The sequence below is a fragment of the Salvia miltiorrhiza genome, chromosome 5 (assembly GCF_028751815.1).
Source record: "Salvia miltiorrhiza cultivar Shanhuang (shh) chromosome 5, IMPLAD_Smil_shh, whole genome shotgun sequence".
Taxonomy (NCBI): Eukaryota; Viridiplantae; Streptophyta; class Magnoliopsida; order Lamiales; family Lamiaceae; genus Salvia; species Salvia miltiorrhiza.
Genome location: NC_080391.1, coordinates 48,237,653 through 48,251,562, shown reverse-complemented (window position 1 = coordinate 48,251,562; position 13,910 = coordinate 48,237,653). Strand labels below are relative to the sequence as shown.

At 35.5% G+C, this 13,910-nt stretch overlaps 1 protein-coding gene across 2 annotated transcripts; it reads left to right on the top strand.

Moving 5' to 3' along the window:
* Nucleotides 1-235: 235 nt before the first annotated feature.
* Nucleotides 236-9,782, top strand: LOC130987105 (uncharacterized). Of its 2 annotated transcripts, none has more exons than XM_057910725.1 (22): nt 236-482; nt 1,182-1,494; nt 1,614-1,682; nt 1,800-1,937; nt 2,012-2,129; nt 2,920-3,002; nt 3,452-3,547; nt 4,101-4,269; nt 4,415-4,557; nt 4,624-4,710; nt 4,866-5,051; nt 5,544-5,711; nt 6,250-6,370; nt 6,458-6,527; nt 6,627-6,714; nt 6,817-7,131; nt 7,240-7,348; nt 7,451-7,606; nt 7,971-8,073; nt 8,315-8,488; nt 8,614-8,759; nt 9,420-9,782. In XM_057910725.1, the coding sequence occupies exons 1-22, from the start codon at nt 277-279 to the stop codon at nt 9,611-9,613; spliced, it is 3,252 nt and encodes a 1,083-aa protein (XP_057766708.1). In that variant the 5' UTR covers nt 236-276; the 3' UTR covers nt 9,614-9,782. The 2 variants fall into 2 exon arrangements, with proteins under 2 accessions (XP_057766708.1, XP_057766709.1); XM_057910726.1 differs by having other exon boundaries at nt 432-482; nt 1,169-1,494.
* The last annotated feature ends 4,128 nt before the right edge of the window (nt 9,783-13,910 follow it).

Genomic DNA, 13,910 nt, shown 5'->3' with positions numbered 1-13,910 from the left:
ACACATCGACGAACATTAATATGTTCGTAAGTTCATAATAATGTTTGTTGGTTCCCATAATTGGAAAATGAGGAATTTACGAGATTTCCTAAATTTGAATAATTCGGATTAATCTGATTCATTGATTTTGATGAGATCAATGACTCTAATTTGATCTCTATTCTCTCTCTCTCTATATATAGTGGTCTCCATTGAAGGTGACCTCTATATAAATAATTCAATTTTCAACTAGTTTTAATTAAATAATAATGCGACGTATGTTATACCGGAACCCAGATGGCAAAACCGTCGCACTGCATTCCACCGTCTGTTATTTCATCACACGACCAACACCCTCTACGCCACTCCACTCAATGCTACACTTATGGTTCTAGAATCTTACACGGCTCGCTCAAAAATACTAATTTTCTGAGTTTCCTCAACTTGGAATCTCATTTCAGCAGCAAACCTGTTGCTGGAAGTTCTCTCATTCTTCCGATCAGGTTGGTTCGGCGTCGCATTTGTCATTCCACTTCACTGTTCCCTTCAGAGTTTCTAATGGAATTATCTTTTATATTTCGTGTCCTTTGATTTTTCTTGAATTGGCAAATATTTATTGAGATAATCGAACGACATGAAGAAATGCTTTGATTTTTCTTGTGAGTTGTTTTTGATTTTATTACTTTTGATATTTGTTTTGAGATGAAGAAATATGTGCCTGGTAATATCTCTGCAGTTTTGTGTGTGTGCGCGTGTTTTTTTTCTTGGTTAATATTTTTAATTTTATTGAGTGGAAAACCTATGGATCTGCAGATTTTTTTTTCTGAGCTGCTTGATATCTTTTACTTGTCTTGAATTGGTAACTATGTATTGAGGAAATCGAACGACATGAAGAAATGCTTTGAATTGTCTTGTGTGCTGTAATTTTGTTTTTTTTACTTCAGATATTTGTTTTGAGATGAAAAATTTCGTGCCTGGAAATATCTCTGCAGTTTTGTGTGTATGTGTGTTTTTCTGGTCACTATTTTATTGAGTAGAAGCACTATGTATCTGCTGACTTTTTTGAGAGCTGCTTGATATCTTTTATATATGCTCTTGGATTCCTCACTTCTTATGTTTATGATTTTATGATCTTCATCCATTCTTAGCTGTTTTTGATTAATTATTATGATATGTAAGCTGGGGTTAGTTTCTTGGTATAGTTATCCGTCTTACAGAAAGGTAAAAGTTAGAAGGAGGTTGATTGATCAAAGATCATTAGTAATGTCAAAGATGATTGGGGAGGAAACCGCGTTATGCTCAGAGGCGCGGGCCGGGAAAATGGTTTTTCAGCCAATTCTCGAGGAAGGAGTATTCCGCTTTGATTGTTCTGCAGACGATAGAAATGGTACATTTCCAAGCATTTCATTTGAAAACCCCAGAGTTAGGGACGTGCCACTTGCGGATGTCCATAAAGTTCCAACTTTAGTTCCCAGTTTTGAATGTGTAAAGGGACAGCAAATGGTCAATTTAGAGGTAATCTAGTATATCATCATACTACAAGCAGTGTATATCTTTTTTGTCTTGGAGAAATTGCATTTTGTATAAAATGTTATAAGCTTTCGGATAATTGATTCAATTCAGCTGCTATTTAGTTTCCTCAAAACACCTCATTTTATGGAACTGGAGAAGTTAGTGGGCAGCTTGAAAGAACAGGGAGGAGGGTAAGCTCACTAAATTAGCTTTTTTCAATAATATCTCTATTTCTGAGGTTGATTGATAAGCTCTGCTAGAATCTGATGCCGAATTTTATATACCCACATAATATATATTTGTAATAGATATTTACTTGGAATACGGATGCATGGGGCTATGGCCCTGGAACTACTTCATTGTACCAATCACATCCATGGGTTCTAGCAGTACTTTCAAATGGAGAGGCAATAGGAGTTCTTGCAGATACAACTCGACGCTGTGAGGTATTTGTATATCTTAGTTGTTTAATGGGCTGGTTTGCTACAATTGGAGGTTGCAGTAACATATTGTGTGACAGATTGATTTGCGGAAAGAATCAAACATAAAGCTAATTTCTGAAGCGCCCTATCCCGTCATCACATTTGGTCCATTTGATTCACCAACTGATGTTCTTGCCTCTTTCTCACGAGCAGTTGGTAAATTTTCAGTCTGTCTCATGGTTTTCAGGCATAGCATACATTGTATTTATCTTCACGTTACAAATGACAAGTAGAACTTCCGTTAAGAAACATGTTTTTGAAACCTAGTAATGCTTGCCCAAAACTTCTACTTCTCTAATTTCCATTTCGTGAAATTCTTGTTCAGTTGAAATTTATTTGAGCAGTTCTCAGGCAAGTATAACTGTATTTGAAAGGAAGTCATGTAAAGAGATAGATTATTGGCATATTAAAAGATAATCAATTTATACAAGGGGGCAAGATAATTAGTCTTGTTAGGGGATTTTATCCCTTTATCTTGTTAGAAGAAATGAGTTAGTGGGTACTGACAGTTGTTATTGATGCATTTAAGTTAAATAATGCTATCTGACATGGAGAGTTTGAATAAGTTGCAATTTTACTACCACTGAAATATTTGGTATTGTTTGTAAAAATAAGTGTTATTCAATCTTTCCAGAGAACTATACATGTGCTGTTCGGCATTGGTCCTCTTTAAAAAGAGAAAAAAGAAAGAAAAACTATACATGTGATGTTCGGAATTAGATGTTAAATCTAATGATATAGGGGAATCCAAAGCTGACTCAATGAAATGATGATGTCTGCTTATTTGTTCTTTATATTTGGCTTCTAGGAATTGGCCCAACATCCTCTCTGTCGTCATATGATTGAGAGTTGCACTAAGTCAATATTACCAGTTGTTGATTATTAATATTCAATTTCTCTTCATCAATCATGGTTTGGTGATGCTATTTCCTGGTTTTGTTGCCAGGAACTGTTTTCATGCCACCAAAGTGGTCCTTGGGCTATCACCAATGCCGTTGGAGCTACCATTCTGATGCTCGAGTTCGTGAGGTTGAAACATATTTGCTTATATACCTCTTTTGTATTGAAGTATTGTTTTCTGTTGCATGTTTTCGGACTAATATTTAAACTACTATTGGATTCCTCTCTAATAAGCTGTATGTATATGAGTGTCTCAGAAATAACATCATAGGCCAAACAATTAGAGACCATAGAACATTAAAAACCACCATCTTGTTATTGTGCTGTTTCCATTAAAAAAAAATGGATTAAGAGGACTAGCATTTGTGATGCTGTACAGACAACGCGCACACAATCCATCTCTCTTTATATGTATTGTGCCCTCCCCCCCTCTGGAAGGAATGTGTGTGTGCATGTCTGAGAAAGTTATCGATTTTAGTCTTCATGCTTTGGAATCTAAACATTAAATCTCAGAAGTTAAAGCTTATTTGTTGGTGAACCCGACGGAATTTGGTCCTTTGCTTCTCTTATTGTTGCAGATAGCGAAGACATTTCGGGAGAAAAGTATACCTTGTGATGTCATATGGATGGACATAGACTACATGGATGGTTTTCGTTGTTTCACCTTTGACAAGGCAAGCTTTGCCTTCCATTTAATCCTTACAAAATATGTACTTCACAGTACTGTATATCAGCTTTGGTGGCCACATGTGATAAATAGCTTGTCCTTTTAACAAGCACCATTATGCATGTTTGTGACATGGCTGTTCTTTTCAGTATGGCAGTCTTTTCCTTTATGCAACCAGCCATTTATTTCACATAGAGAGTCTGTTGCTGTAGAACTAGAGATACATTGGTTGGGTTAAGAAAGAAATCGATCATCAGCGAGAGAGTTGTTTAGTGCTGGTATCTCTTCCTTTCCTATAGCTGTAGGTAATAAAAAAGTTGAAGAAAATTAACATCTTAAGAATCAAATTCTTCAACCATTTCCATCGAGTACAATTCTTTCAGCCTTTTGTTGTTGATTATGTTTTGCTTATCGTTCATGATATGGTATTTAGTAGAGCAACATTGTTTTAGGATATTCATGTAACATCTTCTATATTTTTTAGGGTCCAAAAGAACAAATTCTTTATGATAATTTGTCATCGCAGTGAATAGTCAAACAGAAACAGTCCTATTTTGCAGGAGCGATTTCCAGATCCGAAGTCTCTAGGAGCTGATCTTCATCAAAATGGGTTCAAGGGAATCTGGATGCTAGATCCTGGGATAAAAAGTGAGAAGGGCTATTTTGTCTATGATAGTGGTTCAGAAAGAGATATTTGGATTCAAACTGCAGATGGAAAACCTTTCATTGGTATGGACTACTCTTAATGCTTGCACAAGAAAGTAGTGGTGTTCATACAACATTATATTTTTGGGTGCTGAAACATATTTATTCCACTTGTAATCAACTCGAGTTTCTGTTCGAGCATTCACTTATTATCGACCCCTATACTTAGGGGATGTGTGGCCCGGGCCTTGTGTATTTCCTGATTTCACACAGTCGACCGCTCGTTCATGGTGGGCTCAACTAGTAAAAGGATTTATCTCTAATGGTGTCGATGGTATATGGAATGACATGAATGAGCCAGCTGTCTTCAAGGTGAAGTCAAAACTATTTTGCAGTAATGGCTTTTGATTTTTCTATCTAACCTTATTTCTCTCACAGACTGTGACAAAGACAATGCCAGAGAGCAATGTCCACAGGGGAGATGCAGAACTTGGTGGCCATCAGAAGCACTCCCACTATCACAATGTACAGTCATACTCGTTAGCTCACTGTTCATTTGATTTCTTATTAACGCTGTAATTGTTGATTTTGTTTCACTATGCAAACCAATAACTTCTCTGCCCCTGGTGGAACTTATAACATATTTCCTGACTTCACGGATGTTCTTTACGCTTTTTCAGGTTTATGGTATGCTGATGGCTAGATCTACATATGAAGGGATGAAACTAGCAAATGAACAGAAACGACCCTTTGTCTTGACACGAGCTGGGTTCGTTGGTAGCCAAAGGTATGCTGCAACATGGACTGGAGATAATCTTTCTACGTGGGAGCACCTACACATGAGTATCTCCATGGTTGTTCAATTGGTAAGTGTCACATATATTAGAAACTATTCGAAACAATTTAGCTGTGAATTCAAGCATTCTTTCTTGATGTCAGAACAAACTTTTTGGATGACCTATGCTGCTTACACCGTTTGTTGGTTTGCAGCATTAGCAGCTCATCTTCATTAGCTCAGTAACTTCCTGCCATTAGTTTGAGGCTACTACGAAATAACAATGTGACTTTGAAGTATACAACAGTCAGTTACAAATTGAAATATATGTATGATGCATGTTATATACATGGACAACTAGGTGCATGTAGATATATGAGTGTTCATTTCCTATCATGTTTCTCACAGAAGAATAAATTAAAGGAAACAAATATTTCATGTGTCTCAATCGTCTTACCAAGCCTGAGATCGTATCACTTTATTTATGGAACACTATTACGGAAGAATGTATCATCATTTAGAATTTTGTCGAGAGCAATTTTTCAATTTTGAATACACTGATGAAGGATGAGCTTGTGTCCAGGGGCTGAGTGGTCAGCCACTCTCGGGGCCAGATATTGGTGGCTTTGCCGGTAATGCAACGCCAAAGCTGTTTGGAAGGTGGATGGGAGTGGGTTCCATGTTTCCCTTTTGTCGAGGTCATTCTGAGACTGACACTGTCGATCATGAGCCCTGGTCTTTTGGGCAAGAGGTTTGTGTTCTTGACGCTCTAGAGTCATGTCAATCAATATATTCACAAAATTTACAATTGAATGCTTCAAAAAGGTTTTGCATCTGATAAGGCTTCTTTTAAAGTGGCTGAAATATGAAATGCACCAAAAAAAAATCTGTAATTATGATAAACTACTGCTTGATGCCTAAGATGATACAAGATGATACAATTCGAGAACAAGAATCTTTCCTTTCCTGTTAGAGAGAAGAATAATAGAACATATGGAGAGAAAATGAAGTAGCATATTATTTAGTGTATATTACAATATGAGAGCTCCTACATATATATAGAGAGATAAATAGGGTTAGGGCTACAAAGCTAAATAAGGAAACATATCTACACATTAACATTCTATAATAAAACCAAAATCAGGCATTTGTGTAATCTCTTTCCCTCAAGCATAACATACTATGTATATTCTTCATGACCGAGATTTCAGGTTAACTTTGTCGCTACATGATAACTGTACAGTAGCATAATGCTATGAAAAGTCATGAAGGTCTGTTCTCCTACACAGTGTGAAGAGGTTTGCCGACTTGCATTAAAGAGGCGATATCGGTTTCTACCACACATATATACTCTCTTTTACATGGCTCATACAAGGGGCATTCCAGTGGCAACTCCTACCTTTTTTGCTGGTATGTTCTAATGATGAATTAACTGTAATGAGCAGTGATGTCCCAGTATGTTCTCCTGACATTTGGTCCGTAAACAAATCCTGTCAGATCCTAAAGATTTGGAGCTAAGGACACAAGAAAATTCATTTCTCTTGGGACCCCTTCTTATATATGCAAGGTTGTAAATCTCACTCAAAGAGAGACCCATAGATGTGTGCACATTAGATCGAAAATCCGGTTTCTGAATTGTATATATGGTATTTTCATCATGTTTCAGCACGGGTAAAGATCAGGAGTTATATGAAATGCAACACAAGTTGCCTAAAGGCATCTGGCTTAGTTTTGATTTTGAAGACTCTCATCCAGTACTTCTCCTCAAACTTCCATCTAACTTTCCTATTTCTCGAGCAATCAATGCCATTCAATAATTTGTACCTTTTCCTCATTGTCTGTTTTTGTCTGACTAGGATTTGCCTGCCTTATATCTTCAAGGTGGATCTATCATTCCTGTGTCCCCACCTTATCAGCATGTTGGGGAAGCTAATCTTACAGATGATTTATTGCTGTTGGTGGCTTTAGATGAAGCTGGTAAAGCTGTAGGGTCGCTCTTTGAAGATGATGGTGATGGATATGAATACACTAATGGAGGATATCTATTGACAACATATATTGCTGAACGGCAATCTTCTGTGGTCACCGTGAAGGTATTGAAAACTGAAGGATCTTGGAAGAGGCCCAAACGCCGCTTACATGTGAAACTACTGCTTGGAAAAGGTGCAATGGTATGTATTTGTCTCATGGCCACAGAGTTCAGTTACTTGCGATCTAGACATCGTGATATCTGAATTTCATTGTTTTTTCTGTTGTGGTTTGATGTAAAAATAAAATAGATCGATGCATGGGGTATTGATGGAGATATTCTGCAAATTCCAATCCCATCAGAGAGGGAAGTGTCAGATTTGGTCGCGGCTGGTGAAAAACAACTGAGAACTCGTATAGGTTATCAATCTGCTCTTATTTTATGTGTAGATTTGTCCTTCTTCCTTTCAATTCCCGTCCTTTTGATTTCATGGACATTGATAAGTCTCCTGTTTGCTACAGAAACCGCTAAACGTATTCCAGACGTGGAAAATGTCCCTGGACACAAAGGAATAGAACTATCGAGAACACCTGTTGAAATAAAAAGTGGCGACTGGTCTCTCAAAGTCGTACCATGGATTGGTGGAAGAATCATTTCTATGGGGCACCTTCCTTCAAGTAATTCGCAGATTTTGTGTTTTTGTTCAAGTTCTATTCATTAAATTCTAGTTCTTTTCATTTAGTTTTTCCAACATTTTTTTTCTTTTTCCGTTATATGTTGTGGGACGTGTAGCTTTTTCTTTCTGTATTGTTTGCTGGATTTGAAATCACTTCTTGCTTCTTAAACAATATCCATATTTTCTGTTTTGGTTTTCCCTTGTATACAGGTTTTTATTGCCTTAGTTTTTCAAAAACCATGTTACTCATAGCACTACATAAAACCTGATATTGAGTAGAACAAATTCTTAATTTCTCCTGCAATTATTATATTAACTGAAGAGAGTTGATCCTGTTTGTCCCACTCTACTTGGATGTGTGGCAGAAACCCAGTGGCTTCATAGTCGAGTCGAAATTAATGGCTACGAGGAATACAGTGGCTTGGAGTATCGTTCTGCTGGATGCTCAGAGGAGTATTCTGTCATCGAGTAAGTGTTTGGATGCTCAATAGTTCAAATATATAGAGCTAGATTATATATTTTTGTTTGTATTAATATCTATGTCAGTGTTTTCTATTCTTTAAAACCTATATCTATATTATTTTCAATTCTGCAGATTATTACTAAACAGGAGTTCAAGAAGCTGCATCATAGCTATCAGTTGTCTATAAAAGCTTTCAGTTAAATACGTAGTTCACAGTTTATAAGATGGTTAACTTTCGTGTAACAGGCGAGATCTGGAGCAGGCAGGAGAAGTCGAGTCACTGCAATTAGAAGGTGATATAGGAGGCGGTTTAGTCCTTGAACGCCGGATATGTATCCCCAAAGAAAACTTAAAAACAGTCCGGATTGATTCCAGCATCGTAGCTCGCAAAGTTGGTGCTGGATCTGGAGGATTTTCAAGGTTTTTCATCCAATCATACTTTCATGAATTTATATGCTAACCTGAAGGCCACATTTGTAAATAAATAAAGAACAAAAAAATTATGCTTCTTTATGAAATTATACGGTGTCTTTAAATTTGTTCAGGCTTGTGTGCTTGAGAGTGCACCCGACATTCAACTTGCTGCATCCAACTGAAACATACGTGTCTTTTACTGCAATCGATGGGTCTGTCCACGAGGCTTGGCCAGAGTCTGGTGAACAGGTTTTCGAAGGGAATCTGTGCCCGAATGGTAAGTGACTGCACACCTGAACTATTGCTAATTTCAGAGTTTATTCATTTCCAACCTTTTGATGAGGAAAACAATTTTTCATTGGGAATAAAAGGCATTTAAAATTTTATTATGTTTTTTCATTTATCGATCCTTTAGTTTTAGTGAATTTGGTAATAATAATTGCTTACTCTTCAAAATAGGCCACATTCAAATGAAAATAGATGAAAAAGAGGAAAAAAAAAAAAAAAAAAAAAAAAAAAAACAAATTTCAACACATAGCTTCATTTTGTGTATAGAATAAAGGAATGATTTCAGAGAGCAAGTATCTACTTTTCTGAGAAATGGTCCAAATAAGTATTACTCCCTCCGTCCCATAATAAGTGGCCACATTCTTTTCGGCACGGAGATTAAGAAATTGAGTGTTATATGTTTTAATAGAGTGTGGCCTACAATTGTTGACCAAATTAGTGAGTAATTGTTGACTTAATTAAAGTAATTTTGGCATTTTTAGAAAGTGGCCTACAATTGTTGACCAAATTAGTGAGTAATTGTTGACTTAATTAAAGTAAACTTTTGCCATTTTTAGAAAGCAGCCACTTATAGTGGGACAGACGAAAAAGGAAAGGTGGCCACTTATTATGGGACGGAGGGAGTACAAAACTACAATATCTTTTGCAGGCGAATGGAGGCTTGTCGACAGAAGCCTTGGCTTCTCCCTAGTGAACCGGTTCAATATCAGCCAAGTTCACAAGTGTCGAATTCACTGGGGAACGGGGAATGTGAATTTGGAGCTCCGTTCAGAAGACAGGCCGGTGTCCGAGGTATCTCCTCTTCAAATATCTCACGAGTACGAGGTAATACAAATACCATAATCTTGAGGCCGACGAAGTTTTATGCAGATCCTGATCCTGTAATTCGTATGATGCATCAAGCTTTTGTTTCGTTTTCTGCTTTGTAAAAAACCCTTTTAATATGTGATCCTGAATATGATGTTTATCGATATTTTGATCAATAAATGGATAAAACGCTTGAAATTCTGTACATAGTATTGCCAATGCTTTTTTTCCATAATTGACTATTATATATCGATTCTTACTATGTTAATTTGCTGAAATTGATGAAGACCATAATCATGATCATGATCATGCTACTACTATGTTAGTGAGTGTAAAAGTTGAAGGATGACTTTCATTTTCATATCAGCCGGGAAACTTACAGATGATTCATCGTCTACATTTAGGGATGATTATTCAGTTAATTCAGTCCATCAGTTATTGTAGAGATGAAATACACAATGTTTTTTTTCTTTCAAAAATGATCGATTTACAAATCAAAATTATAATTACTTTTTATATTATATTATTATTAATTATTAATTCTACTTCAATTTTTTCAATATGTTTGTGTCATAATCCGTCCCGCATCGATTAAGTATGTCTTGATTGGTGTGGTTCATAACATCTTAGGTATTCTTTCCTTGATAGCCTCGCTTTTAAGTATTGAGTTCTACCTAGGCCCCGATCGGTAAGTAAGATAATGGGCTATATATAATTAAGTCTTATGTTTGGTTTATTAGATAAATTTAATCATGCCAGGCCCAAGACTTAATACTAGGATTAGAGTGCCCAAGACTAATCATATGATTATTGATCGAAGCCTGCCCCCTGTGACTAAAAGAAGTCTTGGGCAACAAATACATTTTTGTTCTTGGATATATTACATTGCAGAATTTTTGGGCTACTTTTGATGTATGTATATAAACCTATGTTATGAAAAAGTTGAGGCACTCTCTCGTGCAACTGGTTTTTGAATGACACTACTTCAACATTTAAATGACACTTGAAGATCTTCAAGTGTGTCAATTTTGTATTACTATGTTATATATGCGTTGTTTATAAAATCATTTAGACTTATTTTATACTACTATTTTTCAATGCCAACTTTTGTATTTTGTAACTAATATATTTATAATTTATAAATTAATTTAATTTTATACCAAAATATTTTTAAAGTTAAAGCAACAAATTCGGATGTGAAATTCATAAATTAACGTATTATGCACTTTTTTGGGAGATATATTACATAGGGGTATATCAGTAAAACTACAATAAGTTGGTTCAGTATAATCTTGTAAACAGAACATGATTGTAAGATTGTATAACAATTGACACTCCAATCAAACAACTTTTTTAAGTCATGATTTAGTCTTGGTTTATCTCATACTATATCTCATTGTTATCTTATCTACCAAATCGAACGGCCCCTAGGGCAAACACTAACAATTGAATTTTCGAATTTACGTTAAAATTTAATTGAATCGAATTAATTGATGTGTTCTGTTCGATTTTCGATTTTCGATTTTTTTCTCCCCGAAATTTTGCTCACCTCAAGCGAGATCCTTAATTGGAAATTTCCAAATGATTAGGTATTTATAAAAGCGGAAATCATTAAGTTAACTGGATTCAAATTTAGAATAAAATGAGTTTGAAGCATTGCGTCGGTCCAAATCTGGAAACTGGATTTTGTAGACTTGTGTTTTGTCACAATATGTTGCAAGTCTCAACTAATCACACTATTTAACATGAGTCCATCACCATATATGACATTTGTTTCATGAACTTCACCTCTTTTTTCCGCTTGGATCCTCACCTTTTCAGTTGGACATGAAAAAAAAAAATTATATGACAACTTCCTATTTATGGTTGAAAAACGCACAACTAATTATGCAACTAAAACTATGCTCCTCTCTCTCTCTAAATATATATACAAGTAATGTGAACTAAGTAGTGATACCAACCCATGAAATTGGTTTACCAAAACAGCAACTAGAAAGAAGCCCCCCCTACATTACTTAATATATATATAAACTTGCTTTTTGCTAATATATCCAACCACACTTACTAAATCCATGCAAATCTAATCCCAACCGTCTCTCTCTACATGGCAAAGGGGCCTTCCCCCCTCATCCCCCTCGCCCTAGTGGTGTCGCTCGGCCTCCTCCTCCGCGGCAACTCCTTCCCCATCGCCCTCGACCACCTCCCCTTAGTCTCCGATGCAGAGCACGCCGTGTTCATGTGCATTGTCATGATCCCTTTCCTCCTCGTCCTCGCCCTCTACTCGGCCAGCCACACGGTGGTGCTCCCCCTCGCCCTCATCCTCGCCACCTATACCGTCACCACCATGCTCCTCGGCCCCCTCATGCTCATCCTCATCGTCTACCTCGCCAGCGCCTACTTGCCCGCCTTCAAGTGCAATGGCGAGGATCTCGGCTGGGGATGTCTCTTGATCCTCGCCTTTCTATTGCTGCAGTGGATTCTCTCCGAGGAGGGCCGCCAGTCAGGGGCGCTGCTCCTAGCTGTCGTCGTCCTCATCTGTTACAGCCTCGGGGCTTAATTTTTTTTTTTTTTCATCTGTATATATATTTGTCAACAAACGTAAAGGGGGAAACAAGGAGTTTTATGAATGTTGAAACTCTATCGTTGAGTTCAATAACAATGTTCATGTACTCATTGAAAAATAACAAAGGGAAAAAAAAAACCAGAGTTAGCACATGTTGCGGTTCATCTTTTGTTTAGTTAACAGTAACATTTTTTTCTATGGTTCAAATCCTACTGCTCCCCCTCCCCACCCTCAAGTAAAATATATATATATATATATAGGGGAAGACTAAAATAAGAACGCTTCTTAAAATATAAATTAGGAACCATTTTAAGCCCTTAGATCATCAAGATCTACGGTTGATTCATCACCTTGTTAAATAAATTCATGGTCTTGAGTTCGAATCCCAAAGGTAGCAAAAAAATTATTTTTCGCAATTCATACCTTTGTATAGTTTATTCTTGCGTGTTATACATAAAATTCATGCATTTTTGTTGGTTCGTAATTCTTAAAATAAGGGTGGTTTATTGAATAACCGCCCCCTATATATATATATATATATATATATATATATATATATATATATATATATATATATATATATTTGGGTTATTACCAAAAAAACAAAGGGTGGTGTCTTGTTGCTTTTTCTAATCTCCTGAAATAGAATAATGGCTTCAACCCAATTAATCGCAGAGCAATTTCATTTGTAATGAAATTATTGTGTACAGTTGAGCAATTAATAACTTCATGCGAGTACTACTATCTAAATAGGCCATAATGAAAACTATATGGACTACTAGGCCTAGTTGAATGGTTCTAGATTTTCTTTAATTATACTATATATTTATATATTACATGTCCGTGATGCACAACCATCATCAAAATTGAACGATAATTTAAATCGATAATTTAAATAAATAAATATAAATATTAGACATAATTTATAGTACAAGTAAATACAAACATGAATCCCAATAAAAAAAATAAAATTATTCCCGACATAATCTCAATAAAAAGTATGAATCTAAAAACATTTGAAATTTCAATTTTTGAAAGAGCAATTAATTGATTTAATTGATAATGTGTATAAATATATAAATCATCAAATATCAAAAGCAAGTATAAATGATAATGAGTATCATTATGGATTATATAATATTCTAAGATGTACACAAACTATTTATTATAATTTAATATATATTTTTTAATACATATTTAAATCATATTTATGCGGTCATTTTGTTTAAATACAAATTTTAAAATAAAGTCCCTATCAACATTCAAAGATTTGATTTTTCAGATTATACATGATTTGTTTTAATAAATAAAATTGACCAATTTATTAAGTTTAATTTTATAATATTGAACAATGATGTTCCACTATTTTAGTTGGCTTCGATTTTAATAAAAAAAATTATCTAAAAAATGGTTCTATCGGTGAATCGTACGTAAGTGTATACATAACATGCAGTAACAGATCTAGGAATTTAATCATGGCCGTGCGAGGTTTCATCGAAATTTTATGATCGGACGAATTTATATATATATTTTTTAAAAATCAAATAAAATATATAGGTACTTCGTAGGCTGCTTCGATATGTTGCATTTTATATAGATGATAAAGTTACATTGTCTCGTCTTTCACCAAATGTATTGAGGAAGTTCGTGGTACATTGCTACAAGCGGCCGCCGAGGGTGCCTGGCCTCTGGAACTGCCCCCGATGCCATGTAATTTGAATAAACATAACAATAATTATTTTTATATGCATTAAATTTTTTATTTGTGTT

Coding starts and splice junctions, on each gene's coding strand:
- LOC130987105 (XM_057910725.1), top strand. CDS start 277: ATGGCAAAACCGTCGCACTGCATTCCACCGTCTGTTATTTCATCACAC. Junction 4,711..4,865: donor AGCACTCCCACTATCACAAT/GTACAGTCATAC, acceptor ACGCTTTTTCAG/GTTTATGGTATGCTGATGGC. Junction 5,052..5,543: donor TCTCCATGGTTGTTCAATTG/GTAAGTGTCACA, acceptor GCTTGTGTCCAG/GGGCTGAGTGGTCAGCCACT.